Source organism: Myzus persicae, unplaced genomic scaffold (genome assembly GCF_001856785.1).
Source record: "Myzus persicae strain clone G006 unplaced genomic scaffold, MPER_G0061.0, whole genome shotgun sequence".
Lineage (NCBI taxonomy): Eukaryota > Metazoa > Arthropoda > Insecta > Hemiptera > Aphididae > Myzus > Myzus persicae.
In genome coordinates, this window is record NW_019103929.1 from 56,175 (window position 1) to 68,206 (window position 12,032).

At 29.7% G+C, this 12,032-nt stretch overlaps 1 protein-coding gene across 1 annotated transcript; it reads right to left on the reverse strand.

Annotated features, from left to right (window-relative positions):
• Positions 1-9,552: 9,552 nt before the first annotated feature.
• On the reverse strand, positions 9,553-11,550 carry LOC111036472 (GATA zinc finger domain-containing protein 14-like). Its single transcript, XM_022318500.1, has one exon. The coding sequence runs from the start codon at positions 11,468-11,470 to the stop codon at positions 9,980-9,982; it is 1,491 nt and encodes a 496-aa protein (XP_022174192.1). The 5' UTR covers positions 11,471-11,550; the 3' UTR covers positions 9,553-9,979.
• Positions 11,551-12,032: the final 482 nt, after the last annotated feature.

The window sequence follows — 12,032 nt, forward strand, 5'->3', positions numbered from 1 at the left end:
AAATGGCTTTACCTACTTAATTATAAATAGAAAACTGAACAACCTTTACGAAGTTTCAAAATTTCCCTTTGGGACATCCCGATGTTACCCTTCTATTTTCGACCATGGTCAGTATTCGTCGTACTCCCGTTTATATTAAAATAATAATAATAAATAAATAGTTATTACCTGCATAAGTCGTCATCAAGCACGTATTTAGATTTTCGAGACCCCAATATGAAATAATACAATTATATTGTCTATGATTATATTTTTTTATTTTACTTTCATACAAAAATTTAATGGAACTCATACAGGTATTAAATTTAAAATTGTTTCCACCTTTTGATGAAACAAATTTCGGTATTATATTATTTTGTGTACATTTGGTAGAGTCAAGTGTTTTATTTTGTGAACCTAAATTTTGTCTTAATATAAATTAAATTTATTACCTATTAGGTAAGTATTTTATTTTTCGCACTATGTTTTATACTTATGCGATAATAAATTGCAATACTATAAATGTATATAGTGAAAAATTAGAGGCCCATAAAAATATCTCAAGTCTTGTGGCTCATCCCCCCCCCCCAATTACACCCTTAATCCGGGCTTGGTCTTTATAATACGTGTACAAATGATAGCTCGTATCGTATACAGCAGAATTTCTGCTACTGCAGTGTTATACCTTTATATACAGTGCGAAAGAAGAACTTTTGTACTTTGGCAAAACTTCGTTCGGTTCTTTTCTTCCCCTCACGGCCGTGTTCTGCGCATAGCAATTTGCGTGCACGTCGGACGGTATGATGGAAAGTATAATATGGTCGTGGTAAACCGTATACGTAGGTACGTGCAATATGAGTACCATTATAATGTTATAAGTACGTCAAGAAAATAATAATAATAAACAAAAACAGCGTATGTATACTATTTAATAGGTACCTCTATACCGTGATGCAGGACGCATGATTAACGCACGTCTAAGACACTTTTATACACTTACTGCGCACTTTACATAATATTATTTACAATATTTTCCGTTGATGATAATAATAGGTATATTATTTTTTCAATTTTTCGTATTCAGCTCGACTAGCGTTTCTCATCTCGCCATTTGTATGTAATTATTAACTTTGGTAGTAGATCATATTATACTCAACATATAATAGTATTTTGTTTTCAGATGTTTGAATAAAAATCATTAAAATGATGAAACAAAATAAATATTTAATGCATATATTTTATTGACAATTTGCCTCAATTCAGGCAAGGTTCAAAGTAAGGAGATTACAGTAAATGCATTCTGTCAACTTATAGTGCCCACTACCCTAAAAAAAAAACTTATAAATAATGTAATTTTACTAATTTATTTCAATAGGCACTAAGTCATTCGAATACCCAGTTGATTAATTGTTTTATTTTCGTTAAACGTGGGATAATTTAAAGAATGAAGAAACAAAGTTTTTTTATAGGCAGGTTTAAGTTTTTACTTTTTACACTAAAGGGCTTATTAACTTCTAAGAATTTCATTATTATAATAAAACTAGGATAAAATAATAAATAAGTACAATGTTTCTGTATAAAACTCCAATTCTCTATTATCATAAGTTATTTTTTCACAGTAAAAGAAGTTACGTTTTAAGAGGATTAATAATTGTTACTAAACTAATATATTAAAAGTTTTGATGACTGTATTTTTATTGTCTACATTGTTCTTATATCCAGTTAGAATACAAATTAAATTAAACTGACGTTGGATATTATTTCTACCATTTTAAAAATAACTAATAATAACTATAACAACTACAAGACGTAGGCACATAATTAAGATTATTATGTATTAAACAAGTTAATATTTACATATTACATGCCTATATTCATTAATCGTTACTTATTATTATAGAAAATCTAATATCCTTTGAAGTATGTATTGTTATTTTTTTTTTTTTTAATTATCATATAAATTAATTAATAAAAGCAAAAAGATTAATACGAAATTATTAGTACCAATATACAATACACATTCTTGTAATATCTTTTTCCCCAAGCATCATAATTCATAATTCATAACCGGGGTACAATTTTAACATTTTTTTTATTTACCAGTCATATGACTGGTCCTAAAACTAGTGTTAACAGTTTAAACACATTCGATTTCCTTAATGTGTAAGCTATTTAAATAAAATAACGTATGGTATTTTATTTTTCAAGGTTATCACTTACTACTTACCATGATCTAATTCCAATTTTATCTTAAATTAATAATTTATTTAAGAAAAGCAATACAGTTAGTAGGCTTACAAAATAATGTTGACCAAACGATAAAAAAAAATTAAACCAAAAACAAAAAAATTTAAGCAAAATATTTGTGCATTTTGGAACAATATTATTCATAGATAGTGGGTAGGTACATTAATTTATTTTAAATTACAATTAATTAATCAATAAATTGTGAAGGAATCAGTTAGTAAACTCAACATATAATATTACTTAGTTTGTGTAATAATATTTTATGCTACGTGAGGTAGGTGTATGCGTATAGCAATAGTTTGTTCTCGGGACACAGATAGTTATAAAATTGGAATAGTTTACCTATTTTACCAACTTGATTTATTTTGTTATAAATTTATAATATCCATGTTATTATTTATTTAACCATAAAAATCGGAAAATATATTTTGAAAATAGTGTATTATATTAAGTTTACTTCAAACATTTCAGTATTTGTAACTTTTTCCTTATCGGGTAAAAAATAAAATAAACTATATAGGTCATTGTTGACGCGTGACCAAAATCGCCTGCTTAGTATTCCTGATCATCATGAGATATAAAATACTATATAATATCATTATTGATTAAATAAATACACTTCAATAATAAACGTTAATTTTATAAGCACCTATGTATTTTTATAGAAAAATATAAATTATATAAGTTTTAATTATGTATACTATTAAAATAAGCTCTAATCATTAATATTCAACATTTTGTTGAAAATTTTAGGCAAACAGCGTAATATTTAGTGTATCGATTTTCAAAAATGTATAATAGTAAATGTTCGTGCAAATTAAAAACACTACCTATGAACCTTGTTAACTCCTTTAGAGTGATCGCCCTAAAATTTGACGACTTTTGAATATTTGTATCCTACGCACATGATATTTGTACAGGATATTAATTACTTCAGTATATTATGATCTTATAATATCGGTAATATAATTTTAATTTAGTTAATTGCATTTTGATCAGTTTCAATGAAATTTACAATAGTTTAAAGCGATTATAGGCTGACCAAATCGATTGGACTGTTCAAAATTATATTTCTATTTCAAAATTTGATTAAAAAAAAAAAAAAAATTAAGTGCATTATTTAAAACGCTGAAAATTCAAAAGAGAGATACCGGCTCTAAAAATACTTGTGTTATCTGAGGGTATTAAGAATTCAACGATAAGAACATGTATTGTACTTACCTCTTAGAAATTATAATTAATCACTTGTTTCTTCGCTTTTAATTTTTTAGCTCTTCCATTTTTTTGTGTTATTTTAAATATTTCAATAACATTGACAAGTTATTAATGTATTAATTCATAATTAAGTTATGACAAATTAAATTTAAATCAACTCTATTGGCATTGACTAACCAGCTGACTGATAGGCAGAAGTCGTGCAAACATCCCCTAGTGTTGGAAAATACCTAACTACCCATTAAGTACTCACCCCTATTGAAAAGCGCTTCAGTGCAGCACAATAATATATTAATGCACACCCTGGTTAGAATGTTTTTCAGTTAGGTTTCAGTTAGTTAGCACCTTCAACATTGCGCCTACGTTTGGTACTATCTTAAACTTTTTTTGTTTCTGTCATGTAGTATCCGTACATTCAAATAGTCAGAAACAAAAAACAGAATATTAGTTTTGGTAAAAGTATAGGAACTACCAAATTGAAAAAGTTTGAGTCTACACCTTTGACTCTACCAGTATATCTGAAATGTTTAACTAAATTGCATAAATAATTTAGTAATAATGAATACATTACTTCTGAAATAAATATAATTAAGCAATAGCGAAAATAACTATACAATTATACTATTAAATTGTAACCTGAACATAAAATAATTACAAATTTGAAGACTTCTTAATGTTTATTATAGTCAAAATTATTAAGTATCTATTAACAGTCAAAAAGTTGTAGTTTAATTAAAACTAATTACTTGTTGAACACAAATGCCTATTATAACCATATAATATTTCTTCGTAATTAATTATACGTTAATTGTTTTCTATTAGGTATAAATAACTTTTTAAGCGAATAAAAGTTTTATGACGTGTCTTTATTATACTAAGCTCCACTATTCGCCCTTCCTTAGGTATTTCTACCCTTACATGCTCTCGCGGTGTCAATTCCGATGCTTCTTTTATTTCTTCCCTTCTAAGTGGCGCTCAGTTGGCGCTCCCTATCTCCCCGCATCAATCTCAATCCGTGTCCCTGCCTATACCCTACAAGAAACCGCTCACTTTTTTCATTGCACTCCACCTCCTTGGGTCACAACCACCACATGACGCTGTTCATGGTATAGCAGTCGAAAATACATAGAACAAGCACTGCTATTTACTGTATGCAATGGTCGCTCTTTCCAACCACGTCCTACAGGGCATAAACTCGGAGACGTGGTCGACTATCCCTACTTACCCAAACTTTGGCGAGAAGGGGAAGAGGACCAGTAAGGCTGGATATACGGTCCAGTGACAAAAGCCTCTTTCTTTGTTTAGTGACATGGTACCGATCATGTCTCGTACGACTACTCCACACTAATTTTTCGTCATACTGTTACTTTATTATATATAGTTCATTTTTTTACATTTGTTTTTATTTTTACTGAAAAAACACACTTTCGTTGTCACAGTAAATCACATAAATCTATATACCTAATATAATATAAATAAAAAAACCGTTAACAGATCGTGTTAGTGTTGTGTTTTTACATCAAAATTCAATATCACACCGCGCTTGGACTGGTATGACCACCTCGCACAACACCGTTGCGATCCGTACACACTCATACGACGGAATAGGTACGTCATATAAAATGCTTTGCCAACTTAATTATAATTTATTTTTATTTTTTGGCTACCTAACTAGGTACTTTAGTTCAACATCATTCGATGTATTCTGTTTTATGTTTTTTTCCTCTTATACACTATATTTGCTAATAATGTACCTAAACTATATTTTGTTATAAATCACATACATCATACAATTTTGTATGACGATAAATAAATAAATAAATTATAATTTATAGGATTTTACAACATTTATCGAATTTTTATAAAGTGCATCTAAACCATTCGATATAAAATAGTTGTCATTTATTTTAGCTTATCCGAAATGTATGCATATTATAGAAGTCCGGAGTCCTATAATATTATGATATTATAAAATGATAATATTTATAATTGTTATATGTCATTGGACGAAACAAACTATTTGGCCCTCAAATATAAGTTGTCGATGTTTCATTGAATTATTATTTTTTTAACACATAAAAACATAATATAACGCGCAGTAAACATGGCTTTAAAGTTTCTACGGTAAATATTCCATACTCGGTGTAATAATGTATACCTAAGGCTATATATTTGTTTAAAACTCGTGGCAATCATAATAATATGAAACTAATAATGCAAACAATGGGCAATATTTCAAATTATTTTGCAAAAAGTAAATTGCTATACCAACGTTCCAAAGCAATACCCGGCAAAACTTTTAAAGATTATTCAAAATGTGTGTTTGAAATAAATTTACCGACTTTGAATATTTTATGCGAACACGTTTATCTATAATAACCTAAATAATAATATTGCATATGACGTGTGCGTAATTTTTCGTATAGCTATTACAAACGCGTACGTCCCAGTATAGTTTATGCATAGAGCAATCGGAAATAAGTGAAAACCTGAATCGATTTTTCCTTCGCGCGCACACACACACATTATATATATATATTATATAGTCGTGAGTTAAAAAAAAATAACTTTTATGAAATCGGTTATTTTCTTTTCACTGAATTCAAGGTTTTATCTTCTGGTGTTTCTTACTCTGTATCGTCCCATCAAAATATTTTCACTTTTCCCGGAGGTCGATTCGTATGTAAAAAATAAAAAAAAGTAGAACTTTTTATTTGTTCAATAATTCCGAGCACCCGTGGGATCGTATTGGAATATTCCCGGACACAAGCGCGTCCAGAGTACGGTCTCGACGGTCTCCACACAAACGAAAACGAATGATTAGCATTGGGAAAATGCACGAACCCTTATGACCCGGACAAAAAAAAAACTCGTTATTCACATGTCAAGAGATCTCTAGTGCTACAGAATGTCGAATGACATTCAAGAATTCGACTTTTTACCACCCAAATAGTACAACTTATATACGACACTACCTGTGCTTATAGAAAGTCGGAGCTGGACTTGTTCATTGCAGTGTATTATAATATAATTTGTGGTGTACGTAAATGGTACCATTACAAAAAAAAAAAAATACATATTTAATTTGACGTGACTTAAAAATCTGATTAGTGAAATATTTCTTAAACTTATATCATTTACATTTTTAATAACTATTGTAAACTATGAAGGTAGAATAATTATTATGGAAAAATAGCTATTAAATAATAATAACAATTAATGAAAAGAAATTAGAATTTGTTTAAGCTTTTAAAATAATTTATGATTTTTATTTAAATAGTAAAGCCGAAAACGAGAAGCTTTGTAATTATATAATTATTAATTAGACATGTTTAATATTGTATACTATAATAAGCGTAGTAAACAACAAAGCAACAAATAATATTATTTCATCTGATAAACATTACAACGCAGAAGCACGGCATTTGATAAGTAACTAGTAACTACTATATTATTATTAAATTTAATTAAAACTAGGTACTTCAAACAGTTTTCTTCTTTTTTAATATAATTACAATTAATTAATAAACTTATAGGATAGTAAAAACTAAAAAATAGTTTTATATAAAACATATTTATAAACTTTTTTTTAGTTAGTAAACTTAAAAATATCTCTTAAATAAATTAATACAAATTTAATTTTGCATGGTATGATTAAAAGTGAAAAATACCATATTGATTTAGTTGCTTTAGTTATAACATTATACAATTAAATCATGTTAATAAAATTGATATTTTTCATTTTTGTAATTTGATATTTATATTTATTAATCAAATCTAAAAATATTTATTACATTCGAAATACATTTTTATTTAAATATATTAATTACCTACAGGTAAATAATAAAATGTATTGAATATTATTATCTTACATCAAATAGTTGATAAAAACATATAATATTATTATAACCACAACAAATATTTCATATTTAATAGCTACCTCATATTGCGTATCAAATTAATAACGAGTTTTAATATTGTAATATACTGGTGGTATAGTCGTATACTCGTATAAAATATCAATATGCGTACAATTTTAAAACCATCTGAAACAAAAAGTTATCATCAAAACACGACATTTTATGTTGTATAAATAGTATTACAATTTACATTATGATGTAATAATATGATATGATTTAATATTTTAATAAACACATTTCCAGTACAATTTAAGCCAGTGGATAAAGTAAGTACCTATACGTGCACAGATAATTTAAGAAGACAACGTTTATAATAATGTTAAATAATAATATAATGCATTGTACCCATACCATATTTTAATATTAAAATATAGGTTTCTAGAAAATACTTTTATAACTTGTGATTATATCTATAGAAAATATTACTTTTAACCCCTAACTAGGCATATAAAATACGTTTTGAAAATATTATAAATTTTATTTAAGCATTAAAACGTATTCACTAAAAATCTATCAAATATTATTCAATTTACCTACCTACTATTATACACAACAGATGTTTACCATTAAAGCAATTAAAGCTGTCTACACAGCTTACACTCATTCGTAAATATGTTTTTGCCTGATAAATACAATTCTTAAATTATGTACCTCTTTAAAACACTAATGTACAATATTTTTATTGCTTATAAGAAGCTAGGAATCATTAAAATTCTAGTAACTTTTTGTTGTGAATGGCCATTAAGAATAATATTTAGAAAAATATATTCAGCTGCCATAATGGGATCATTGATGCTTTGTTGTATGCACAACTAAATTCACTGCTAATGTATGTAAAAGAATGATAAGAAATAAGTGAAAAAGTACTGAGATGATATTACACAGATACTTGGCTGTTGACCACTAGTGTCATATTTTAACTTAGCCATAGAGTTGTAATTAATTTTTTTAACCGTAGATATAACGTTCAAAATATACTTAATCCTGAATATTAATAACACGTCATTAGTGTGTGATTGAATACTTTGGTTTTTTTTTTCATTAATATTTGATATAGATGATGCACTAGGTTTAATAGATATTTTATGAAATCATTTATTTTGAAAATAATGACAAGTGTATAATATTATCAAATTTGTCATGTTAAAAGAATCAATTTTAAAAAAATATATATTTTTCAACTAAATACTACTATAAACACTGGAAAATACGCCAGACACGATTCAACAAATACATTTTTCTCCGTTATAGCTTTATTGATAAGACAGTAACCAGTGGAAGGTACACTCGCACCACAAATCGAATAGCAAGTTTCTGTCTTACAAACACATACATAGCAAATAGTACCTACATTCTGAATAATTCATTTAACTCAGTTACATAACATCTTAGAGTAAATTAACCTATTACCAAATTTCTAAGTAAGAATATTATCTAGTGAATGTTATAAGTTTTTTTATATATTTTAATTTTAAAGCGAGTTATGAGCATTTTAATATGTACAAATCATTTACCTTTTTAAAATGCTTACCGAAAACTCTCAACGAATACAACTATATAGTAATCAGCTGTGTATATCTCGACCAATCATCAAACATGCCATAATAATACATACAATATATCGGAAAATTCTATAATATAACCCAACAGACACAATCACAAATATACTTCATAATAACTCAGTTGTAAAATACCTACATTATATCATTAGATTTTTAAAAATATTTTATTCAATTTTTTACGTTTTTCATTGAATATAAGAAACATCATAACAACCAAATAATTTATTGTAATGGTATCTCTGATATTTCCTACATAGTAGAATGTATAAATCACGTCATCTAAGTACCTACATTATAATTATACCTCATAGATGTTTAGACATTAAGACGTCGTAGGTACCTTTTATTTTAAGCAACATTATGTAGGTATTCTGAAATTTCGATAAGCGAAGACTACATAATACCTTGTATTCTTGTTAACAAACTAGATATTGACCATTTGAATTACGGTTAAGAAAAATATATTATGACATGGAATTTTCTAGTGTTTTCTGTAATTTAGTGTTGATAACATATGTTATAACAGTATAACGAACAATTATTAACTACTTATGATAACAATAATAAATGTACACTCACAACTTGAACAAAAAAATTATTGATCTTAATGAAAACATAATGTTAGTCACCGATTTTTTTATTTGTTTATTAATTCATTTATCGATATAAGTACAGCACTATAAAATAATATTAATACTTATTAAGCTATGTTATAATTACAGAATGTATAATAAAGTAAATAAATAACAATACAATATATTAAAATGTATTTTTCATCTATTCTTTGTTTATACCAAGGACTTCATTTGGTAAAATAAAATAATGATAAAAATTATAAAATAGTGACGATGGTAACCATCTACAATATCACGAAACACTGTAGTGACGTGGTATAAATAAAATATGCAATAAATGGAAAAGTGAAAATCAACCAAACAACCCACGTAACTCGTGTTCATCTAATTGGTAAATCATAAAAAATACTGCTTTAATAATGAATAAAAATTATATATTTATATACGACGATACTGAGTCTTCAGATAACTGACGATTAAGTCAGCCAAGGCGTTCTATGATCGTCGAGTACATCTTGTCGATATTTGACAGAAATTGTTGAATGTCTTTGACGTTCATCACTACCTGATTTCCGTTGTTGGTGTTATTGTCGGACGTACCGTAGTTGACCGGTCCGTTGTTGAGCGTGCCCACGCTTATGATGGCCGCTTTGCTATCGGTGATAGTGCCCTTGTTGATGATACCTCTGTTGATGTTGTACTGTACCATGTTACCGTTGTTGAGGGTACCGTCCTCCACGTAACCACTTTTCACGTTCCCGTGATTGGACGAACCCGCGCTCACGATGTTTTGTTGGCTATCGGTCTCACCAGTCTGACCGTTTCCGCCTCGGTTTTTCAGGCTTACGTCGTTGTTTTCCAAATGGTCCGAGTGGCCAGAGTCGTGATGATTGGCATTCGTGTTGTTGTCGTCAGTGGTCGTGACGGGTTCATAGTGCTGATCGGAGGTTCCGCTGCCCCTTGTGTAGTTTTGTCTGACTTCTTTGGGCCTAACATCATTTTCGGGAGCTCTGGTAACGGATTCGTCACCCGTCAGACCATCGGTGGTGGTACTGGTGGTGGCGGTACGTTCCGTGGGTAGATGATCATCTGGAGACAGGTTTTTAGAACTACCGTCACCATCGGCGGTTTCAGGTTGTGGGGCGATAACGATTACCAGATTTTGATCTGGGCTGTTGTTACTCTGATTTTCGGAATCCGGCGATTCGACGACAGAGATAGTGTCAGAAGGTTCCATTTCGATGGAGGCACTGTTGATGGTACCGTAGTTGATGTTGTAGTCATTAACGGTATTGTAGTTTATGGTATCGTTGTTATTATCGGCTACGGGGACGGATTTACCGTTCGGGTTGTTTTCCTCTGTCGGGGGTGTGAAGTCGATACGACAAAGTTCTTTGTTGTCTTCCACTATGGTGGTCACCAACTCGTACACTTTGGACTCATCGTCAGACTCGCTGACCGTCTCGTACTGGTAAACGTCCTCGTGGTATTCGGTCGTGAACTGGGTGAGCACCTGGATGATCTTGGTGATGGCCGTGCGCACCGACACTTTGCCACCGACAAGCGGTTCTTTGACCTGTTCGAGCACAATAAGCTGGTCGACGGCCACGCACTTGAGTCCATCGTGACAAGCTTGCTTGAGCTGCGCCAGTTCTTGGTCGGTCAGGTCGTCCGGTGAATTTTCGTAGATGGTGCCGTCCAACTTCTGTGGCCCGTATAACGTCATCGACCGTTTCTTGATCTCCTCCCAAATACTTGTGCTCTGGATGGCCATTACATATTTCAGGTTGGACGATCTATCGTTGACGTCCATGATCTGCGCCGTTTCCTCTGATTTTCCTATGGAACTGTCTTCTGTTTCGTACGTTACATATCTCGATGGCGGGCCAGACGACCGGCAGAGCACTGAGGACATGGCCAACGCCGACGCCAACACGAACGTGAAAATCATTTTCACCGTTAGCTTAATCATGGTTAGATAAGATACGTATATATATTATTACGTTGTTGGTTTCCTACCGATAGGAAGGTGAGAAATGTATTAAAATAATTTGCAAGTATTCACTAGCATTTTTCAAAGTGTTGTGCATGATTCATTCACATGTGCCGTACGTTTGCACAATTGTTCTAGAGACCTACCAAACAAATATTTTTTCATTATTCGTGACTTGAAACAATTACAGGAATTGAGAAAAGGGAACTAAAATCAACGTTAGTAAAATGTACAATATTAATATAATAAAAGACTTTATAATATATCTATTACCGTGGATTTGTAGTACATTTATAATTATTGAAGAGTTGAAGACATGAAATTCAATTTTTATTTTTATTAAACACCTAGTTTTTTTTTAAATAATCGATCCAAACAATTATTTTTAATTTAGAATAGGTATATTATGTTATGCTAAATTATGTCAAACAATTTTTTTCCATACCTACATAGTTGTTTTATAAATTACTTCAAATTTTCAAATGTATTATAATGTGAAGTCTATAATATTCTAAAAACTATCAAAAAACTTGAAAATATT

Bases quoted from the DNA above. Each gene is read 5' to 3' on its own strand.
- LOC111036472 (XM_022318500.1), bottom strand. From the start codon at position 11,470: ATGATTAAGCTAACGGTGAAAATGATTTTCACGTTCGTGTTGGCGTCG.